We start from the raw sequence: 22,873 nt of genomic DNA on the forward strand, positions 1-22,873 counted from the left end.
GTGGTGGTTTTATTTTTTTAGTTTTTATGTTTGTATGGGAAATTGTGGATAAAGTGAAAGCATTGTAAATAAACAGTGTATTTCCTCCTCCACTGCTGATTTTTCTGCCATGGATTTGTGTAACCTGGAACCTAACGTCTCCTTTTCTCAGGTTCTTCGTGCTGACGCCAGTAAGTACGGGGGAAGAGCTTTCTGTAGGGCAGGCAGGGGACCAACAGAAGATAAGGCAGCCTCGGAGGATGCGGCAAACACTTGCTGAGCACCTCCTCTGTGCAGGACACTGTGGAAACTACAACAATGAGTAACGTGGTCCCTCCTAGCTGATGTTTATAGGGCGCCTTGCCGTGTGCCAAGCACTGTGAAAAACACTTGAGGATTATTTAATTTATCCAAAAAGGAGTATATAATGTAATGGAGGTTAGAAAATGGACTAGAATTTCAGTGCTGTATGAAAGCCTAGAGATATCTAGCTCAACAACCCTCACTGTTCGCAGAGGAAAACCCAACCCAAGGCCAAGGAAGGGAGCATCAGAATGAGAACTAGAGGACAGGCCTTGCAGCTTACCTGCACTGTGTTTTTCCCACCAAATCATGCAGAACTAAAATGTTTTCAAAGACTGGCCCTCCATTTAGGGTTTTCATTAAGGTTTTGGTTTTGGGGTTGTTGGTTGTTTTTGTTTGTTTGTGTTTTGTTTCGTTGGTTGGTTGGTTTTTCTCTTGGTAACCTTACTGTGAAATGTCTCAAGAGAGGCAGTTGACTGCACTTTTCTTCTACAAAGAATAGATTGGAATGGTGGTTTCTCCACCTAGAACATCTTCCTGGGGATCCCTGGAGAGTGTTTCTTGGTTTCATTAGGATTAGATTCAGCTACATGTAACACAAACCAAAAATAACAGCAGGGTTTACACAACATGGGAATTTACTTCTCCCTACCATGAAAGTCCAAAAGTAGGCAACCCAGGGCTGGTGTGATGAGTCTGTTTCACAAAGTCTTTAGGAACCTGGACTCCTCCAGGTCTTCATGGTCAAGGTGGCAGCTAGCACTCCAGCTACTACATCCACTTTCCAAGCAACTAGATGGATTAAAGAAAGGAGACAAAGAAGAGTGCAGGAAATGTGTGAGCAGTGTTCTATAGAAGGTTCCTGAAGGCTGCTCCATAATATCTCCTCTTACAACTCACGGGCTAGGACTTAGTCCCATGGTAGGTCACACCTAGTTGCAAGGGAGGTTGGGGGATTAGTCTATTCCAGGCCACCATTTGCCTGACTCAGAATCAGGATTCTATACCATGGAGGAAGGGGAGAACAGATACTAGGATTCAGGTAGCAATCTGTACAATAAGAACTTATGAAAATAAGTTGAAAATGGAGACCAGACTTTCCCATAAGCATATGGGAGTGGGGTGTAGATCTGACTGAAATTCAAGCGATTGTTCACGATTAACCTTAGAATTTAACCTTTTTCATAAAACATGGACAGTCGGGACTTCCCGGGTGGCACAGTGGTTAAGAATCCGCCTGCCAATGCAGGGGACGCGGGTTCGAGCCCTGGTCCGGGAAGATCCCACATGCCACAGAGCAGCGAAGCCCATGGGCCACGACTACTGAGCCTATGCTCCTAGAGCTCGTGCTCTGCAACAAGAGAAGCCACAGCAATGAGAAGCCCACGCACCACAATGAAGAGTAGCCCCCGCTCGCCGCGACTAGAGAAAGCCCGTGCGCAGCAATGAAGACCCAATACAGCCAATAAATAAATAAATAAAAATTAACAAAACGAAACAAAACATGGACAGTATTTCTATTTGGTGTTATTTGGACCAAGACCATTAATTGTTCCTGAGGCTGGTAGAGAAAATAACTGACCTGGACTAGCCTTCATTCAAAAGTTCTGTTTTTCATTTATGTAGGAAGTTAATCATTTTCTGAAATATGTTTGATCATGATTAGGAAATTGGTGAAAACTTTCAAACTAATCCTGGTGTACTTTGACCTGTAGTTTATCTGTTCTTTCTGCGATCAAAACCTCTACGGTTCTACTTAAGTAGGCCTTACCTCTGTTTTTATTCATCTGTGAGGGGACAGTGGCACAGATTCTTCGAATAGTGACCTCATTTGCTCCTAGAGGCATGAATCTCATTTTGAGCTTTTGGCTTGTCTTGGATTGGACTTTCCATGTCAAACAGCTTTGTAAAGCTTCAAGGATTGGAGTCAGAACCTAAGGCCCAGTAACTGAGCTCTTCATTCGTCTCCTCAGGACTTCCAATAGTCCCTTACCAGTTGGAGACAGTTTTGATTTATTAGACTCACGATGGAAAAGATGAGATTCACAGAGGATCAGAGAACATAAAGCAAGCACATTGTACAAGACCAGACTCTTTGGAACCTGTGCCAGCTTGCCAGGATAGCCACAGCTACAGCTGATCAGAGCATGCCCTTATTTTGGCAAAGACTGCATTAGAATTATTGGAAGCAAGGAGAATCCCTGTTGAGTTTGATTCAGCAGGTGGTTTGTGAACTGTGGCTTCTGGGTGATGAATGTGAAAGTCCCTGCTTGAACTGATAGCTGAGGTGGGGAGTCTGGGAGCCAGACTTGGGGGACTCACTGCCTTTGCTGTTGGGATACGACGCTTGTCTCTGTAGTGACCGAAACACACCTGTCCTACCCCACCCAGCTATCTGAGAGAGGAAAACCCAGACCTTCTCTTCAAGCCACTGGTCTCCAAAATTTTTCTCCATCCCTTTAACCTATGTCTTTATATTTAATGTAGGATTCTTAGAGGCAGGATATAGTTGGGTCTTATTCTCCAATCCAGTCTGATAATCTCTCTTTTTTTTTGATTTTTGCATTTAGACCATTTACAGGGAATTCCCTGGCGGTCCAGTGGTTAGGACTCCGCACTTCCACTCCAGGGGGCACAGGTTCCATCCCTGGTTGGGGAACTAAGGTCCTGCATGCCACACGGTGCGGCCAAAAAAATTAAAAAATAGACTTTTTACGAATGATATGGATGTGGTTGGATTTAGGTCTACGATTTTATTTGTTTTCTGTTCCTGTCCCCTTTCCTGCCACTTTTTGGATTATTTGAATATTTTTTAGTATTTCATTTTAATATATCTATTGACTTTTGGTTATATCTCTATACTTTTAAAGAGGTTGCTCTCAGGATTATAATATACATATCTAACTACTTACAGTTAATATTTTATCACTTCAAGTAAAATGTAGATGCCTCACAACTATATAGATCCTTTTACCCTCCCCCTTTTATGTTATACTGCACTTGTATAAATTATGTCAAGGTACATTGAAAACCTTACCATATACTGTTAAAATTTTTGCTCTCAATAGTTATACATAATTTAAAGAACTTAAGAGGAGATACTTACAATGTACGTTCTTCCTTAATTCCTTAAGTTCCAAGTTTCCCTCTGCTCTTATTTCCCTTCAGCCTGAAAAACTTCCTTGAGCACTTCTCTTAGAGCAAGTATGCTAATTAATTCTCTTAGTTTTCCTTCATCTGAGAATTGTCTTCATTTTGTCTTCATTCCTGAATTTATTCTCTCTGGATATAGTTATTTTCTTTCAACACTTTAAAGATGTCCCACTGTCTTCTTGCTTCCACAGTTTCTAATGAGAAATCCACAGCCATTGAAATCATTGTTCTATATCTAATTAATCATTTTTATCAGACTGCTTTTTAAAAAAAATTGTAACAATATGTACATGTACATAATATAAAATTTGCCATCTTGAGCATTTTTGGAAGGGTGACCTGGAAGTCTAGTGGTTAGGACTCGGCGCTTTCACTGCCAGGGCCCAGGTTCAATCCCTGGTCGGGGAGCTAAGATCCTGCAAGCTGCAAATTTTATATATAAAATTTGCCATCTTAATCGTTTTTGAGAGTACAGTTCAGTAGTGTTAAGTACATTCACATTGTTGTACAGCCATCACCACCATCCATCTCGAGAACTCTTTTCATCTTGCAAAACAAATCCTATACCCATTAATAGCTCCGTATTTTCCCCTCCCCCCAGCCCCTAGCAACCACCATTCTCTTATAGTTTCTGTCTCTATGAATTTGCCACTCTAGGTACCTCATATAAGTGGAATCACGCAGTATTTGTCTTTTTGTGACTGGCTTATTTCACTTAGCATAATGTCCTCAAGGTTCATCTATGTTGTAGCATATGTCAGACTTTCTTTTTTAAGGCTAAGTAGTCCATTGTATGTATATACCATATTTTGTTTTCCCATTCATCTGTCAGTTGGCTTGCTTCCATTTTTTGGCTATCGTGAACATTCCGCTATGAGCATGAGTATATAAATATCTCTCTGAGACCCTGCTTTCAGTTCTTTGGGGTATATACCCAGAAGCGGAATTGACAGATCATATGGTAATTCTATTTTTAATTTTCTGAGGAACCACCATATTGTTTCTCAGAGTGCTTTTAAGATTTTTTTTCTTTTTCTTTGGGTTTATGCGTCTGAGTGTAGGTTGTTTTGTTTCTTTGGTTTTTGGAAGGTTGGTTTGTTTTGGCATTTATTCTGTTTGGGGTTCACTGAATTTCTTGAATCTGTAATTTTATGTCTTTCACCAAAATTGAGAATCTTTCAGCTATGTCTTCAAATTTGTTTTTTTTCCTGCACCAATCTCTTACTCCTCCTGTGGGACTCTGATTATAGGAATGTTGGACCCACAGTCTCTAAGACTCTTGTTCATTTGTTTGTTTAATCTTTTTTTCTCCTTTCTGTTCTTCAGATCTATCTTAATCTATCTTCAAGTTCATTGACTCCTTTTCTGTCATCTCCATTCTGCTATTAAACCCATACAGTGAATTTTAATTTCGGATATTGTGGTTTTCGGTTCTAACGTTTCCTAAGTCTTCTATGTTGAGCAATTTTGGATTGTATCCTGGACATTTTGAATACTGTGTGTGAGACTCTGGGTCTTATTGAAATCCAGCTCTCTTCCTGTTGTTTTGTTTTGTTTTGTTTTAGCCACGCTACATGGCTTGCAGGATCTTAGTTCCCTGATCAGGGATTGAACCCAGGCCCTCGGCAGTGAAAGCACAGAGTCCTAACCACTGGACCGCCAGGGAATTCCCTCCTGTTTTTATAAGTAAAGTTTTGTTGGAACACAGCCCTGCCTGTTTGTTTACATATTGTCTATGGCTGCTTTGGCATTACAACAGCAAAGTTGAATAGTTGTGATAGACTGTATGGCCCACAAAGCCCAAACTATGTAATATCTGTTCCCTTATGGAAAGAGCTTGCTGACCCCTGCTGTAGAGAACGTTGATTTTGTTTTGTTTTATCAGGCAATCCAGTTAGGTTCAAACTGCAAGTTCTGTCCCATCTTCTATGAGCTGTAGTTCTGATGCCATTTCAGTTTTTCAGAGGCTTTGCTGTGCTGCGTAGGGTTTGTTTTGACCATGTAAAACCCGTGCTAGTTCATACACAGAATTATGGGATTCCCTTTCTGGCTGGCTCCTCTCTGGGATTCTCCCTGTACTCTCTGGTTCACCAGGGCTCATTTCCTAGTCAATTAACCCGAACGACAGTGTTTCTCTTGACATGTTAGCTGCCTATACTGCTGCCACCACTGCCCCACAATTGAGGGCTGCCCGTGGGACAGGTCTGGGAGAGAGAGAAACAGTTTTAATGAGAATTCTGACTTGGAAGAACCCTTTTCCCAAGTCCTCTGGTCAGAGAGATGGGGTTTGTGACATAATAAGAAATATATATATTTGGTCTCTGTCTCCAGTTCCTGACACAGAGCTCCTAAAACCCTTGTAATTTTTTGAGGGATAGGGGTGTTAGGAGTATCTTTTTTTCTAGCATTGGGTCTTTGCCCCCCACCCCCACCCCCGGTTTCTGACATAGATCTCCCAAATCCCTTGGAATTTCCCGAGTGGTAGGAGCATCTTTTGTTCTAATGAGGTGACTCTTGGTGGGCTCCTGGGTGGCTTCAGGATTGGGGGGCTGGTCACCAGAAAGACCAAGCCATGATTAGAAGCTTTGAATTTTCAGCCCCACCTCCCATCCTCTGGGGAGGGGAGGAAGGTTGGGGATTGAATTAATAATCAATTATGCCTACATGATGAAGCCTTCATAAAAAACCCTTACCAAAGAGATTCAGAGAGAGTCCAGTTGGTGAACACATCCGTGTGCCAGGAGAGTGGTGCTCCCCAACTTCACAGGGACCCTTCCAGACCTCCCCTAATGTACCTCTTCATCTTCCTTTATAATAAACCGGTAAATGTAAGTGTTTCCTTGAGTTCTGTGAGCTGATATCGCAAATTATTGAACCTGAGGAAGAGGTAGGTTATGGGAACCCCCAATTTGTAGCTAGTTGGTCAGAATATAGGTGACAACCTGGGACTTGTGACTGGCATCTGAAACGGGCAATCTTGCGGGACTGAGCCCTTAACCTTTTTTAAAAAAATAAATTGTATTTATTTTTGGCTGCGTTGGGTCTTCATTGCCGTGCACGGGGCTTTCTCTAGTTTTGGAGATCGGCGGTTACCCTTCGTTGCAGTGCACTGGCTTCTCATTGCGGTGGCTTCTCTTGTTGCAGAGCACAGGCTCTAGGCGCACGGGCTTCAGTAGTTGCGGCACGCGGGCTGAGTTGCTCCGCGGCATGTGGCATCTTCGTGGACCAGGGCTTGAACCTGTGTCCCCTGCATTAGCAGGCAGATTCTTAACCACTGCGCCACCAGGGAAGCCTGCCCTTAACCTCTGAGGTCTGCACTAACTTCAGGTAGTTAACATCAGAATTGAGCTGTAGGGGCTTCCTTGGTGGCGCAGTGGTTGAGAGTCCGCCTGCCGATGCAGGGGATATGGGTTCGTGTCCCGGTCTGGGAAGATCCCACATGCTGCAGAGCGGCTGGGCCCGTGAGCCATGGCCGCTGAGCCTGCGCGTCCGGAGCCTGTGCTCCGCAACGGGAGAGGCCACAGCAGTGAGAGGCCCGCGTACCGCAAAAAAAAAAGAAAAAAGAGCTGTAGGACACACAGTTGGTGTCTGAAGAGTTAAGAGAATTGGTTGGTGTGGAAAAAACCCACACACTTTTGGTGTCAGAAGTGGAGTTGTGAGTAGAGTAGAAGAAACAAGAGTTGTTTTCTTTTAGGTTTCTCTCGTTTTTTGCTGACTTTGCTACTGTGAAGCTCCCCACTGGGGCCTACTCTCCGGTCAAAGCTGAGAGGAAAAAAAGGAAAAAATTTGAGTAACTTACCCAATACAGATAGCTTCTCCAAGCTCCCTAATTTACCTGCTTGTTTACTTTGCAGAGTTCTCAGGTAGTTGTATTTGGTTGAGAATACTTAGTTGTAACTGTTGGCAGAGAGACTGCAATGGGCTTATTTCATCTTGTCCAGAACCAAAAACCCTTCAAAAGTTTTGATCACAACCTACAGTAAAAAAACACATTTTACACTGAGACCCAGTACAGACACACACACAAATACGAGCAACGTTTCACAAACAGTGCCCACCCTCCCTATGTGTGATGGCCTCTGACCTGTTCTATTGTATTCCATTTTTCAAAAATGCTGGTCAAGACTCATTACCGTTAACCTGAGTTTGAAAAACACAGCTCCAAACATTATTACGGAAATGAGAGAGAGAAGGCTTCTACTAGCTGTAATAAGTGTAAGCACATTTCAACAAGTCCTGAATAACAAATACTAAAGCTGATAGTGCAATGAATTTATGAGTCAAAAAAATGTGATGAAAATTGCGTTATTACCTTGGATTGTAGAACTCAAGGTTCTCCAAAGGAGAAATAGCCCCACTGTCTCCCCTTTCCCCAGCCCAGATGAAAGTGAATTGAGTTAGGGATCTTTGTGATTTTTGTAGTCCCGAAGTAGCCAATTCAGAGTGATATGATTCCACTGTAAGTCACCCCAAGCCTGATTTTATATTAGGTGCTTCATACCATGTATTACTTGTAAAATAAACAGTCTGAAGCCAACTCTGCAATGAGAGGAAAACAAGGCAGTAATTATTGATACCTGATTCCCACCGCCTTCTTTCCCTCCCTCTTGCCTACCTCCTCACCGCGCACCCCCTTTAATAAAATCAGATGGGTAATAAATATTTAAACCGGATACTGATCCTTGGCAAGTTAAAGAATATAGATGCTTAAAGAAACAGCCAGGTGCAGCCGCATAGCACAGGGAGATCAGCTCGGTGGTTTGTTATCGCCTAGAGGGGTGGGATAGGGAGGGTGGGAGGGAGGGAGACGCAAGAGGGAAGAGATATGGGAACATATGTATATGTATAACTGATTCACTTTGTTATAAAGCAGAAACTAACACACCGCTGTAAAGCAATTATACTCTAGTAAAGATGTTTAAAAAAAAAAAAGAAAGAAACAGCCAGGGCCCCAACAAAAAAGGAAGAAGGTAGCTTCCTACAGTACTAATTTCAAGTACCTCCAAACCATCCACCTTAATTACTGATTACAGATACTCCAGAATATTATAAATTCGATGACTTATAAGTACTTCCAAAATATAATAAACTTAATTAAAGGTATCAGAAATATCTTACGACTCTATACTTGAAACCCTATGTTTACATAAAATAGCACTTAATAAACAAGCTGTTCAAAGCAGTTGGTCCCTTTTTTCCTCCTCACCTACTTCCTGTTTTTCTAAAACAGTTCTCTTTCAAAAATAAAAGACATCTTTCCTTGATTCTTTCAGCATAGAGTCTTCCATTTTGGAGATGGGCAGAGGAGAGAAGGTGGGAGGATAAATGAGTAAGAAAAAGGGTAGAATGAACAAGAATGTGGAGGGTCAGCCTCAACTCTCCACCTCTGACCCCCACCCCCAGACGCAAAGGCTGGATCACCCCTTCTGGGATTCTACCTCCCTTCAGTTACCCTGAATTCCTCCCAGTCTAAGAGACCCATCTGTGCACTCACTGCCCACCCCACCCCCAATTGTAGCAGTCTATTGAAAAATTGGCCTGTGATCTCAAGGTTAGAGAGTACTTAAGGAGAAACACAGGACCTCACCTGAGATGCTACATCAAGACCCCTTTCTTCTCTGCTCTATCTTTCAAAAAAACACAATGAAAAAGTCCCACCTCACCTTTACTGTACCTCACAAAGAGGAACCATGCTTCAAATCAATTGGCAGAGATGTGCCCCCGATTGAATCAACCCTTGCTCACAGAAAGAGCTCTCTCGTTTAGACATTTTAAAAACCCATCTTGCTTGGAGACGGGTAATAAAAGTTTAAAATTGATTGAAGGGATTTCTACTTTATAACTTCACCAATTTAAAGAGAAGAAAACATCTTGTTTTCATGCCTGGACAAGGAAGCATAGAAGAGGCATAGGGAGATAGAGTTTATACCTGCAGGAGGTAGCTTCTGCAGAAGCTAGCAATTATTGGGTACTTACCATGTACCAAGCATAACTATCTTACAGGAATTAACCAAATCAATTTTCACAACAATCCTATAAGTTAAATGCTATCCTTATCATTACCCTTATCTTATAAATGGGGAAACAGGCTTGGAGAGGTCAAGTAATTTGCTCATGATCTCATATCATAAGTAGCGGAGCTCGGATTTGAACCCAGACAACTTAGCTCCAACTCCACACACCTCACTACCATGCTGCAGTAGCCTCTGGTTTACCACTGAATTGAGTAAGGGCTGGTCCCACAAAAACCACAGAGTGAGCAAAATGTGATCATTTGTACTCCATCCCCTTATGCCACCTCTATTCCAGGGAGATAAAAAGAAAGGAAATGGGAGAGAGGGAAAGAGAAAGCTTTGTCATGATCATCATTTTAATTCATTAACTTCAGTTCTAAAGTCTGCAGAGACAGCTATCTACCAAAATGCTTCCCTTTCCATAGTATACAATGGTTTCTGGGAATTGGCTGATTAACCGGGGACTACATTTCCCAAACTTGCTTGGATCTAGGTGGTGTCGTGTGACTAGTTCTCTCTAATAAAATATATATCACTTTTGAGACAAGACAGTTAAGAAGCAGGTGTGCCTTCTCCATTCTCTCATCCCCTGTTTTGCTTTCTGGATGCAGAGGACTCCAAGCCCTGGGGAATAGAGGAGCCACAGAATGATAGTAGTCGGAGTTCCTGAGTGACTTAATGGAAGGCTGTCCACCAACCAGGACCACTGCTCTGAATAATTATGTGAGTAAGAAATAAACTTCTATTGTGTTAAGCCACTGAAATTTGGTGTTTGTATGTTACAGCAGCTAGCACTACCCTAACTAGTATATAAAGCAGACAACCAACAACCCTCCAAGTGTCCCCCCACACACACCCTTCCTGTTCCATTTCTTAATCGCCAAACCAAATGGCTTAACATAACCATTGTATTATGCTCACAAACTATGGGTAAGGAACTCAAATGGGGCACAGCAGGAATGGTTTAGATCTACTCCACGATGTCTGGGGCCTCAGCAGAATGACTCAAAGGCTGGTATCCTCTAGGGGTACCTTCATTCATAAGTCTGCCATGTTATTTGGGACCTCAGACTATTGGCCAGAACATGTACATGTGGCCTCTTCATGTGACCTCTCCACTTCGTCATGGTTGACTGGGCTCTAAGAGTATCCCAAAAAAGCCATGTGGAAGCTGTATCACCTTTTATGTCATAGCATCACTTCTGCTGGAGTCATATACCCACCCAGGTTCAAGGGAAGGAAATACAGATGCCATCTTGCAATGTGAGGAATGTCAGTGTCACACCGTGAGAGCATGTGGCATGGGCGATCTTGTTGCAATCATCTTGGAAAACGATCTGCTGCACTTTCCCCATATTGTTCTTCTCCTTTTCCCTTTCTTCTTCCTGCCCTGTGCTTCCTTTTCTGCTTGCCATTTTCCTTTCCCATTCCACAAGCCTCTCCTTTGCCAACTCTAACATTCCTCGGCTCTTTTCAATTAACATTAATTGGGCATATGTAATGAGACAAATGTTAGATCTACAGATATAGATAACAACCTACTTCCTTTTCTGCATCCTGCTCTTTCTTGTGCCTCCATTCTTCCCTCTTGAGATGGGTATAAAGCAAAATTTCTCAACCTTACCACTACTGACATTTGAGACTGGATAATTCTCGCTGTGCGGGCTGTCTTGTGATTTGTAGGATGTTTTGCAACATCCCTGGCTTTTACTCACTAAATGCCAGTAGCACACCTGTCCCTGTCATGACAATCAAAAATGTCCCCAGACTTTGCCAAATGTCCTCTGGGGCTCAAAAATCACCCCCGGTTGGGAATCACTGTTAGAAGGGAAGATATAGGGGAGGTGGAGTTAATAAAATCCCCAAATATTAGAAGGCAGTAACTCCAAACTGTTTTCATCATGCACTCTTGGCGTCAAAATAAAGTCTGAGCATACAGCCTGATATATGAATATTTATTTATTCATAAAAAGTCTATACATATTCTCTATGTTCTTTTATGTAAGTAAAAAATATTCACAAAACTGGACATTTTTAAAAGAACAGGATAAAATCCTAAACCTGACATATTCTTTCCACAAGCAAATGGGCCACCTTGTGCACTCCCTGGGATATGGCCATTCCACCTTAGAGACCACTGCCAGACAGTAATGAATGCAACTTTGGGGCTAGAAAGATCTGGTCTCTAGCCCTGGCTTCAGTTCCCTGTGCTGCCATTTACTATAGAGTTTCATTCATTCATTCAGTAAAAATACCAGGAATGCAATGGAAAACAAGACATAACCCTCAAGAAGCTCATGGTAATGAGACCTTGGGCAACTCAGTAGTCTCAGGTTCCTCACAGGTAAATGGATGCAGGATGGTGTGAGAATCAAGTAAGATAATATATGAAAATTTTGTAATAGATACTAAAAAGTACCTACTAATTCATTGCAGGGCTATTTGTGATCGTGAAAGACTGAAAAGGACACAACCATATATCAATAAGGGACTGGTTCAATAAAAAATGGTACATCAGCACAGTGGAGTAATATACATCTGAAAAGAGGAAGGAGGACTATATGTTTATACTGCTATGGAGTGATGTCCATGATATATTGTTAAATAAAACAGCAAGATGCAGGCGTGGGGGAGGGTTGAATAGGTAAAGAATGGGGGATTTGTTCAGGGTGATGAAACTATTCTCTGTGATACTGTGCATTGTCGGAAGCCATCCTGGAGCCATTGCACCATGACAAAGTCATGAACAATGGAAGGCGAAACTGCAAGGCAGCGCCATGCCAGGAAGGTGGACTACAGCTCCATTGTTATGTTTTATGATAATAAATTTACATACAGGGGCAATTTTGGGGGTATGTTGCTCCACGTGAAAGAAAAATTCCTCTAGGACTCCCCCTCCTGAAACTACCATGGAATGGGAAGTACCCACTAAAGCCCCGGGGAAATAGGTAAAGAATTAAGAGCCTGGAACTAAGGGGATGTTTTTATGAAAAACACCCTCTAGTATGGAATTATGGCCATGGGCCGGAGTTCCTGATGACGACATAGGAAATTTATGGTTCTATTATAAAGGAAGATTAATTATAGAAAAACAAATGACTAGAGCAGAATTCGTTGCCAGGATAGGGAGAAAACACTGTCTCAGTTGAAGGAAACAACGAGAAAGAGCATGCAGGTACATTGTAAATATTTTCATGGAACCATTGTAAAAGGTTGCTCATGCAAGAAGAAAAATAGGAACAAGTAGCTTTAACTTTTACAATTGAAATAATCATATAACTGCTTGACTTGGTTACTAAGAAACAACCTGTGATTAATGGGAACTTGGGGAAATATTTTAATAGGATATCTAGAAACTAGGGGATATTTGTTTTAAAAAATCTTTATAGAATATTTTGAGGTTTGATTGTGCTAAGATTGTTTGGCCACGTACCTGGTAATGTAATCAACTACAATATATAAACCTGTGATTGTAAACAATAGAGGGAGAATGAAGAAGAAGAATCAAGAATAAAGACATGAGAGAAAGAAACATGCAATGCTGAAGTAATAGAATTATTTCCTTCGCCGACGCTATCCATCCCTCGGGTATCCCTGGACTCGCTGGAGCTGGACTCCGGCAGTGCATGACACTATGCATTTGCCAAAACTCATAGAACTTTACATTCAAAAGAATGAACCTTAATGTATATAATTTGAAAAAATCACTTAGGAAGTCAGGGGATTTCATATAGAATGCAGATGGTGGCAAAAGAATATAACTGTATGAAACAACCTCTTTGAAGTGGGTGGGGGAAAAGGGTGCTGACCTAAGTAAGTCTGGAAATAATCTATATGACTAAAGGCAAAAGACCTGTGTATAAGTTGTGTACTCTAACTGATAAAGTTGTTTTCCATGGGTGTATGGGTTAACAATACTATAACCACTATACATGTATACTGGAAATGATGATTAAGTAAATGGATGGCAGGTGGTGGTTGAGAGTCTGCCTGCCGATGCAGGGGACACGGGTTCGTGCCCCGGTCCGGGAAGATCCCACATGCCGTGGAGCGGCTGGGCCCGTGAGCCATGGCTGCTGAGCCTGCGTGTCCAGAGCCTGTGCTCCGCAACGGGAGAGGTGACAGCAGTGAGAGGCCCGCGTACCGCAAAAAAACCCCCCAAAAATCCCCAAAACAGAAACAGACTCACAGACTTAGAAAACAAACTTATGGTTGCCAAAGGGGAAGAGGGGGAGAGGGATAAATTAGGAGTTTGGGATTCACATATACACACTACTATGTATAAAATAAACAACACGGTCCTACAGTATAGCCCTGGGAACTATATTTAATATCCTGTGATAAACCATAATGGAAAAGAATATGAAAAAGAACATATAGGGACTTCCCTGGTGGTCCAGTGGTTAAGACAGTGCTCCCAATGCAGGTGGCCCAAGTTGGATCCCTGGCCAGGGAACTAGATCCTGCATGCGGTAATGAAGATCCCGCATGCCGCAACTAAAACCGGGCGCAAATAATTAAATAAGTCAATAAATATTTTTTTAAAAAGAACATATATATGTATAACTGAGTCACTTTGCTCTACAGCAGAAACTAACACAACATTGTAAATCAACTATACGTCAATAAAATTAAAAAAAATTCATCCATTGGAAGTGTATGCTTCAAGGACTTTTTAGTAAATTTATACAGTTGTGCAATCATCACCACAATCTAGTTTCATTTTCACTTATTTATTTTTAAAAAAATATATTTTATTTATTTATTTTTTGGCTGCGTTGGGTCTTTGTTGCTGTGCGTGGGCTTTCTCTAGTTGCAGCGAGCAGGGGCTACTCTTCATTGTGGTGCGCAGGCTTCTCATTGCGGTCGCTTCTCTTGTTGCGGAGCACGGGCTCTAGGTGCACGGGCTTCAGTAGTTGTGGCACGAGGACTCAGTAGTTGTGGCTCACGGGCTCTAGAGATCAGGCTCAGTAGTTGTGGTGCACAGGTTTAGTTGTTCCATGGCATGTGGGATCTTCCCGGACCAGGGCTCGAACCCTTATTCCCTGCATTGGCAGGCGGATTCTTAACCACTGCACCACCAGGGAAGCCCTATTTATTTATTTTAATTCCCTACAGTTGATGTACAATATTATGTGCCGGTGTATACCACAATTCAGTTTTAGAACATTTCTATCACCTCCGAAAATTCCCTCAAGTCCATTGCATTCAACCCCCTGGCTTCCACACCTAGCAGCAGGTAACTGTGCTTTCTGCCTGGATAGATTTGCCTAGTACAGTCTAAGTTTTGTTTTGTTTTTTTTTTTTATATATATATATATATTTTTTGGCCGCGCCTTACGGCTTTCGGCTTGCTGGATCTTAGTTCCCCCACCAGGGGTGGAATCCTGCGCAGGCAACAAAAGCTCAGAGTCCGAACCACTGGGCAGCCAGGGAATTCTTTTTATTTTTTAAATAATTTTTTTTCAGTGTGAGTTTTTAAAAATGCGGTAGTAAAAGAAGATCGTGCAAAAGAGGTGCTGTTTAGAAACAGGTTTAACAGATTTTAAATTTATCACAAGTTAAAAGTTGTTTAAAAGTTGGTTATAATTTTAAATAACATGGAAATCGTTACAAAGCAAAAATTTTAAAAACAGAGAGGAAAAGAGAGAAGAGGCTCCAGTGTGGGGAGGCTAGAACTGGGGTGGGGGCACTATAAAAGGTGAGAAAGGTGTATCGGGCGCATCAGGGCGCGTCGGGAAACAAGTGCCGGCCCTGGGGCTAGACCGCCCTCACCTGGTTTACAGGGTCCCAAGCGCCCTCCTCCTGCGCAGGCGCAGTGACTCCGGCTTGCCGGCCTTGGGCGGGCTGCGGGCGGAGCCCAAGCGAGCTTTCGCCTAGATCGCGAACGCCTAGCGATTGCTTCTGTCTGTAGTGTAGGTATGGCGCCCGCGAAGAAACCAAGAGGCGGGGGGAGCCCGGGTCGGGGTCTCGCTCTGTGCTGACCGCGACCCAGGGCCGAGTAGGCTATGGGGGATCCTGGCTCCCTGGTCACGGAAGGCCGCACTGGTGACCGGAGCTGGTGCTTGCGGCGCGTGGGGATGAACGCCGAGTGGCTGCTGCTGGAGGATGGAAACGAGGTGAGGGGGAGGGGGTCCTCCGAAAATGAGGGAAGGGAGTTGGAGGAGGCACGGGCCGGAGGGAGGCCCGACGTCCCGGCGGGAGGGATGCATGGAAAAGTGGAGGTGGAAGAGGAAGAGAAGAGAGCGGTGAAGGGTGGGCCCTGGGGGGGAGGGAACAGAGAAAGGGGTCTGGTGCGAGGGGTTGGGGGGGTCTGAGGTGGGCGGTGTCCGGGGGAAGTACGACAGTGTGGGAGAAAAGATGGCCCAGTGGAGAGCGGCCCAGGCCCGAGGGGCGAGCTGGGGCCGGTGTCTGGGTTGCGGGAAGGAGCCTGGTAGAGGGGCAGAGCGAGAGGTGGGCGTATAGGATATGAGGACTGCTGGGGTTTCGCGGGGGAAGGAGGCGACTGTGTTGATGGGTTGGGGGGCTGGCACAACCCCTATTGGGGTCGCACCCGGAGCATGCGGCTGCGCCCTGCCGGGGCGGCGGAACTGGCAGGGGGAACTGCCCCAACTTCCGAGAGTCACGGAACCATCCGGGGTCTGGGGTGGGGGGAGGACCTCGGAGGACTGCTGAGAGCGTGAACTTTCTCAAGTTTATTTTGCAAAAGATTGCGAGTTTGAGGTTGTGTCCCTTAAAATGCTCAGACTTTGACGTTAAAAAGCCCTTTTCCTTTCCAACTCTTGAGGAAAATTGGCGCTTTGGTATGGGCCACAATTATCCTGTGAGTCTCGGTACTGCCGACTGGCACCCCCTTAGATGGGTTGAGGTACAGAAATACAAGAATTCTCTCCAGAAGCTGCTTATGATGTTCTCTAATGCGGTTATAAATACAAAGAAAAGAATTTAAAGAGGACAGGTGAGGCACGGTTTCAGTTGGGGGCCGCTAGGACTCGTGAGGTGGTTCTAGAGGATGATGGAAGGGGGGAGGGGAGAGTGCAATCAGCTTGGGAAGGAGGGCTGGATCAGGGACCAGCTTGTGGTGATTGGGAACCGTTTTGGTTTTGGAAATGATTTGTGTGAAGGATAAAGAAGTCTTTTGATAATTTTGTATGTTTAACTAGATTTTTCCTGTAAGTTACATAGTCTCAATTCAGTCTCCCAGGTATTTACTGAGTACTTGCATTGTTTGCTGTAGTATGAGAGGGACACATAATAATGACTTTTGCTCTCAAAGAGTTTATTGCTTGAACGGGGAAAGAGGATTTTATGCAATGAAGCAGTTTGAGAACATCCAGGCAGACTGTATGATCAAGTGCCAAGTTGTGGTTTATTTAGTACTATCCTAAGAACAGTCAGAGGAGGAATTCAGGTCCAGCCTTAAATGTTGCTAGATTTGGGGATTGTAAAGGATTACTTGTATGCTGTGAATTGAAGAACACGAGGAAGATATCTCTGCCCCCAGTCTCTCTTCTATCCACGTTATCAATGCCTAAAAGTCCATATTAGGCATTCATTCTTTCAGCTCGAGCATTGGCCTTCCCTGCACGACCCTTTCCAAAAGCATATACGTTTAGGAAGTTTAACAAATGAAGATACTAATACCTGAATAATAGTAACTATACCTTATTTTGTATAGGACTGGGCTTTCACATACATCACTTAATCTGAGCCCTGCACATATACCACATTCACACACAACCCGGTAAGGAATTTAGTGGTCATGTTAATTGTTCTTTAAGATTCAGTTGTGGTGGATTAATTCATTACTTCTGAATAGCTTGGTAGCACTGAGAGTCTTGGGGAGGGGGCAGGCACAAAGGTTAAAGCCCCTGCAGCAAGGACAAGAGGACTATAAAGTACTCCTACACATATTTTAAACTATCAGATAATTTTGTGTGAGACCACCGCTATGAGGGGGGAGCCATACAAGCCAGAGTGAATGGTGAAGATACAGCAAGAAGACTGGCTTGCCTTGGGACCTATGTGGAGGAGATGCCGCCCAGGCCTGGCTGTCTGCAAGGTCGGACCTTAGGAAGTAGTTGGAGCATAGCCTGCAGTGTGTATGGACAGAGGCCTGAGTCAAAGCCAAGACATGAAGTCTTGCTTATATTGTAATCATCCCCAAACCATAGCACAGGCCGGTGTGCATAAGATTTTAGGAGGTGTGCTGATATTACTTAGTTATAATGAGAGTAAAGTCAGTTTCTTGCCTTCCCAGTACTCCTCAGATTCTCAGCTACAATAATAAAACAAGGTTCCTCTCATTTCATTGAAGGGAATACTGTAGTAAATTGTCTGCCTGAATGGGTGTCTTTAAACTTCTTAAACCAATCCAGAGAGTTTGGTAGAAAAACAAATTAGATAGAGATTTATTGCAAATTAGCTAGTTCCCAGGCCCTATAAGTGATTAGGCCTTTGGGGGAAATCGTAGTATCTTCATTTTTCTCTTTTCTTCTCCTGTATTTGGTTTTCATGAAGCTCTTTGCCCTAAGAGGGTTGGAAAAAGGAAAAGGATGGTCCTAGAGGAGTTGTTGGTCATTTGGGAAACAGTAGGAGTCATGCCTAGGAGGAAAGCATTAGCGAAGGTGGGTAAGGACAAGATGAACTTGTAGACCAGTACTGTCAGTACTGGCTTGCAAAACTGTTGTAAATAGAAACAATCCCCAGCAACGAGTTAGCAGTTTGTTGGCACTCAGTTCCCATGGGAAATTTAGTTTTATGTTATGCGTGGTGCTGGGATATTCAAATAAGTTCATGCAGACTCTAATCATGGTGTGGATGAATTATCAATATATCAAGGTAAATTCTAGGACCAGACAGTGAAGGGAAAGACAAAAAAGAGTGTTTCCTTCCTTTCCTGGATTCAGAGTTCATAGGAGGTGATTTCAGAGAAAGGCACTCATCTCCCTTTTTTGTATTACTTTCTCCAGGCTACCCATAATAGCAATCTGACTGTCTCCCTTCAGGTATTAAAATGGAATATTTAATACTTTCTTTATTAGAAATGAAGCTACCTAAATGGAAATTCCTACTGAATATGGATGACAGATAAATCCTTAAACGTTCCATTTTTAAAGGGTATATATATTAATTCAGAGGAACTTCTATAATTAATGGAATTTCTGGCAAACTGTCAAAGCATCGAAAAACTTCAGATTCAGGGTTTTGGTGGAGGTGATCACCACAACATTGTAGAGGGGAACAAGTCAGATTGTAAGGTTCCTGGCTGCTGCTCCATAGTTTCCAGTGGTAATAACCCATTTTCCAACTTCTGACCTAAAAAAATCCCCATCTCCTGGAATCTGGGAGGACTCATAAGCAAGATCTCTTTATTCTTCCATTTATTCACAGATATTTACTGAGCAGAAAGAGGCTCTGAGGAGTACAGGGTACTGTGGTACACAAGACAGATAAGGTCCCTGCTCATGAAATTTAAATTCTAAATATAAATTTAGAAAAGTAAATAAAAGTAGACAAAAATAAATGAAACAAGCAGGATAATTTTGGATGTGGTAAGTGCATGCTAATAATGTGAAGGAATGCAATGGCTGGGGAGGGATCAGGCAGCAACTTTAGATTAGGTAATCAAGGTAGGCCTCTGAGGAGCTGAAACTTGAAAGATAAGGAGCCCATGCAAATGTCTGAGAGAAGGATGTTCTAATCAGAGGGGACAGGTGAAAGTACCCTCAGGTAGTGTTTCTGACCATAATGTGAGATAACACTAAAGAGGTAGAGGGGGTTACGACATTGAGGGCCTTAAAGGCTGTGGAAGGAAGTTTGGATTATTAGAGAATTTTAAGAAGGGAAAAGATCTGGTTTAAAGTTTTTACATTACCACCCCAGCTACTGTGTGAAGAATGGGGGCTGGCACAGGAGCAAAAACAGCATAACTGGGGCTTCCCTGGTGGCGCAGTGGTTGAGCGTTCGCCTGCCGATGCAGGGGACGCGGGTTCATGCCCCGGTCCGGGAAGACCCCACATGCCGCGGAGCGGCTAGGCCCGTGAGCCATGGCCACTGAGCCTGCGCGTCCGGAGCCTGTGCTCCGCAACGGGAGAGGCCACAACAGTGAGAGGCCCTAGTACCGCAAAAAAAAAAAAAAAATTAAAACAAACAAACAAACAAAAAAAACAGCATAACTGGAGGAAACAGTGCTGTTTGGATTAAGGTAGTGGCCACTGAGAGAGAGAGAGAAGTGAATAGATTAGGGCATATTTGAATTAACAGCCAGTAGATTTTGCTGATGATTTGAATGTGGGGATGAGGGATGTAGAGTGAATCAAAGATGGCTTCTGGGTTTGGGGCTAAGCAGTAGGTTGGGTGGTAGTGTCAGTTACTGAGATGAGAGTCTGTGGTGAGCAATAGATTGGGACAGAGCGTCGTGGTGGTCTTTGAGGGACTCAGGAGGACAGGCATGATTTTGAAATAATTCAACAGGAACAAAAAGTGCAGCTTTTAGACCACAGACTATTTGGCTTAATGTTCCCAGGTTAGGTTGGGGTATGGGTCATTAAAGAGGTGGCATGTGCGCCAAGAAGAATAAGCAGGGAATTCTACGACCTGGATCCCAGAAGAATTTTATTTCCTTCCTTGACAGGGTTATTATGAACTTGACTGGTCTGTCAGGAAAATATGATAGATGTGAACTGGGACTTCTTTGCAAGCTTTTCCAGAGGCTCTCATGCTGACCTTGTGGATAAGATGGAAAACAAGGACTTTTCCATCTTTTGGTTGAATTATAACTGGTTCAAGGTGTTCCTAGATTGTGTGGTGGAATGTTTACTAGGCTTTCCTGAGAGCTTTGGCTTTGGTTACAACCTGTTTTAATCTTTTTATCTGTCTTGAATGAAGGTACAGAGAGCATCATATCAATTTGGTGGGTGACTCCAAGCTGGAAGGGATATTGAGTATGTCTGATGGCAGATGAAAAATTCAGAAAGGTCTTGACAAGCTCATGATAGGCTGAACTAACAAGATGAAATTTAATAGGAATCAATGTAAGGTCCTGCACTTGAATCCAAATTTACCAACTAGTCAAGGATAGGACTGAAGAGACATGACTTAGCATAAAAATTCTTAGGGGAGGGTTAGACCAAGAAATTTAATCATTCCTAAGCCTAAGGATACGTTGGCAGTATGATAGATCTGCTGTGAAAGCTAATGCAGTTTATATGCTCCAGTGATAATATCTAGAACTGGGAAAGGGATACTTGCATCTGACTATGTAATAAAAATTAGGTTTATTTTTCTTAATGTGGCACCCAGGAATAAAAATAAACCAGGAGTCTCTTCACAGACCTATTAGGATGGCAAAAAGACTCAAACCTATGCCGTGGAGTTATGTTGAAGTAATTGGGAACATAGGGCCACGAAAAGGGAAGATTCAGTAGACATTTTATAGTTGTCCTGTGAAGGAGGATTGGAGATTTTCTGGTGGTGCCCAGGGCAGAGCCTGGGCTGATGGATGGAATTTATAGGAAGAAAGATGCCAAGTCAGAGCCATTAAAAAATTGGAAGGACTGTCTTATGTAGAAGCTATAGTTCTTGGCAGTGTTTAAGACTAGTTGATGGGGTTGTATAGAAAGAATTCCTCCATCCCATGAGTGGCTGAACCAGGTGACCTTTCAGAGTCCTACCAACCCTGACATTCCATGATTAATGTTCAGCTGTCTCTTGTCACAACTTTTTACCTTTTTCTAGCCAGTGGCTTCCCATGGCAGCTGAAGGAGGAGATGGCCAGTGAGCTGTTTGGGTTTCATGGGAGTCTGGTTTCATAAGTCAGGACTTGTGGATACTGCTGGTTGACAAGATTGTAAAGGACCTCTCTTTTCAGTACGGTGGCTGATTGTGTCTCTTACATTGTCGTTGTCTTCCTAGGTGACTGTAGGGCGAGGATTTGGTGTCACATACCAGTTGGTATCAAAAATCTGCCCTCTGATGATTTCCCGAAACCACTGTATTTTGAAGCAGAATGCCGAGGGCCAATGGACAATTATGGACAACAAGGTACAGTAATCCACGGAAGCCTAGTTACTTTTATTCAATTTTTGTTTATTTAAGTTAGGGTCCCCCCCCCCGAGGTAATACATGGTACAAAATTAAAAGATTCAAAATTAAAAGAAGGTATCTTCTCCCCTAGCTACCCACTTGTCTTTCCCAGAGAGAACTACTTCTCTATGTTGCCAGAGATTAGATTATGCCACAATAAAGTCTAATGACTTGAAGTTAGTTACTTTGTAGGGAACACTTGAATTGGGGCAACAGGTCCTATTCCAGAAACTAGATTAAGTTACCAGGGGACTTGGTCTCTTGTGAGTTGGGGGTCGAGAGATCTCGGGAATCTGACAAAGATTCTGGAGTACAACTGTGATTCAGGACATGGGGAGGGGGAGGAACTGCGCTGACTGCACTTAGCTCATTTTCTTTCCCACTTCTTTCCACCAGAGCAAACCCCTCTTCTCACTTTTCACCTGTTTCATACATTAATGCTCTAAGGAAGATTTCCTTTGAATATAGGGTTTTTTTTTTGCTTCAAACAAATTTGAAAACCACAGATCAAATGTGAATACTAAGGGAGGTGAAATAGTGTATAAAGCCCAGCAATTAGGAAATACCTGAAGTGCAGATATACAAGCACTTGCAAATAGTGAAAATATAGTGTGAAGTGAGAGAAATTCTGGTGTCAACAGTTAAGGATTAGGAAGTGTGAAAAGTCTTTGGACACCATTTTGCACTGCTCTGGTTGAAAGGATTTTAAAGATACCTGTTAGAAGGAAGGGTATTAAAATGATTCTGAGACCAATTCCAATGGGTGTGGGGACGTTCCCCCACCCATCTGTCAATCCGAGATAACATCAGATTCCACTGGTAAAGGGCTCAGTCCCACAAGACCACCCTCCACTTCAGATGCCAGTCACAACCCCAGGTTAACATCTGTGCTTCTCACCAACTGGGTGTAGGTTGGAAGTTCCAAGGACCCTGTCCTTGAACTTCAGGTGCCAGTTGCCAAGTCCAGGTTTTCACCTGTACTTCTGGCTGACTGGCTATAAATCAGAGGTCCCCATTGCCACCTCCCACTTTGGATTTAATTAATTAGCTTCAGAGTGATTCACAATTCAGGAATACGTTTACTTAGATTTACCAGTTTATTATAAAAGGATATGGTCTGGGATACAGGTGAACATCCAAATGAAAGAGGCTCATAGGGCAAGGTGTATGGGAAGGGGCATAGAGTGTCCATGCCTTGCCCCTCTCGTAGCACTTCCAGGTGTTCACCAACCAGGAGGCTCTCCAAACCCCACCCTTTTGGGTTTCTGTGGAGGCTTCATTACATTTGTGTTATTGATTGAATCATTAGCCAGTGGTGATCAACCACTTGCCCCTCT

The 22,873-nt window shown here is 43.1% G+C and overlaps 1 protein-coding gene across 2 annotated transcripts in view; it reads left to right on the forward strand.

Annotated features, from left to right (window-relative positions):
* Positions 1-15,266: 15,266 nt before the first annotated feature.
* Positions 15,267-22,873, forward strand: part of RNF8 (ring finger protein 8) — a 39,913-nt gene continuing 32,306 nt past the window's right edge. The window contains exons 1-2 of one of the 2 annotated variants that reach the window (XM_082638414.1): positions 15,267-15,568; positions 21,366-21,494. In XM_082638414.1, coding sequence (XP_082494540.1) covers positions 15,458-15,568; positions 21,366-21,494 — 240 coding nt within the window. In that variant the 5' untranslated portion in view covers positions 15,267-15,457. The remainder of the gene's footprint in view (positions 15,569-21,365; positions 21,495-22,873) is intronic. The other variant, XM_082638413.1, reaches the window with a different exon arrangement.

This window comes from Mesoplodon mirus (genome assembly GCF_964341445.2).
Source record: "Mesoplodon mirus genome assembly, chromosome: 12".
Classification (NCBI taxonomy): domain Eukaryota; kingdom Metazoa; phylum Chordata; class Mammalia; order Artiodactyla; family Ziphiidae; genus Mesoplodon; species Mesoplodon mirus.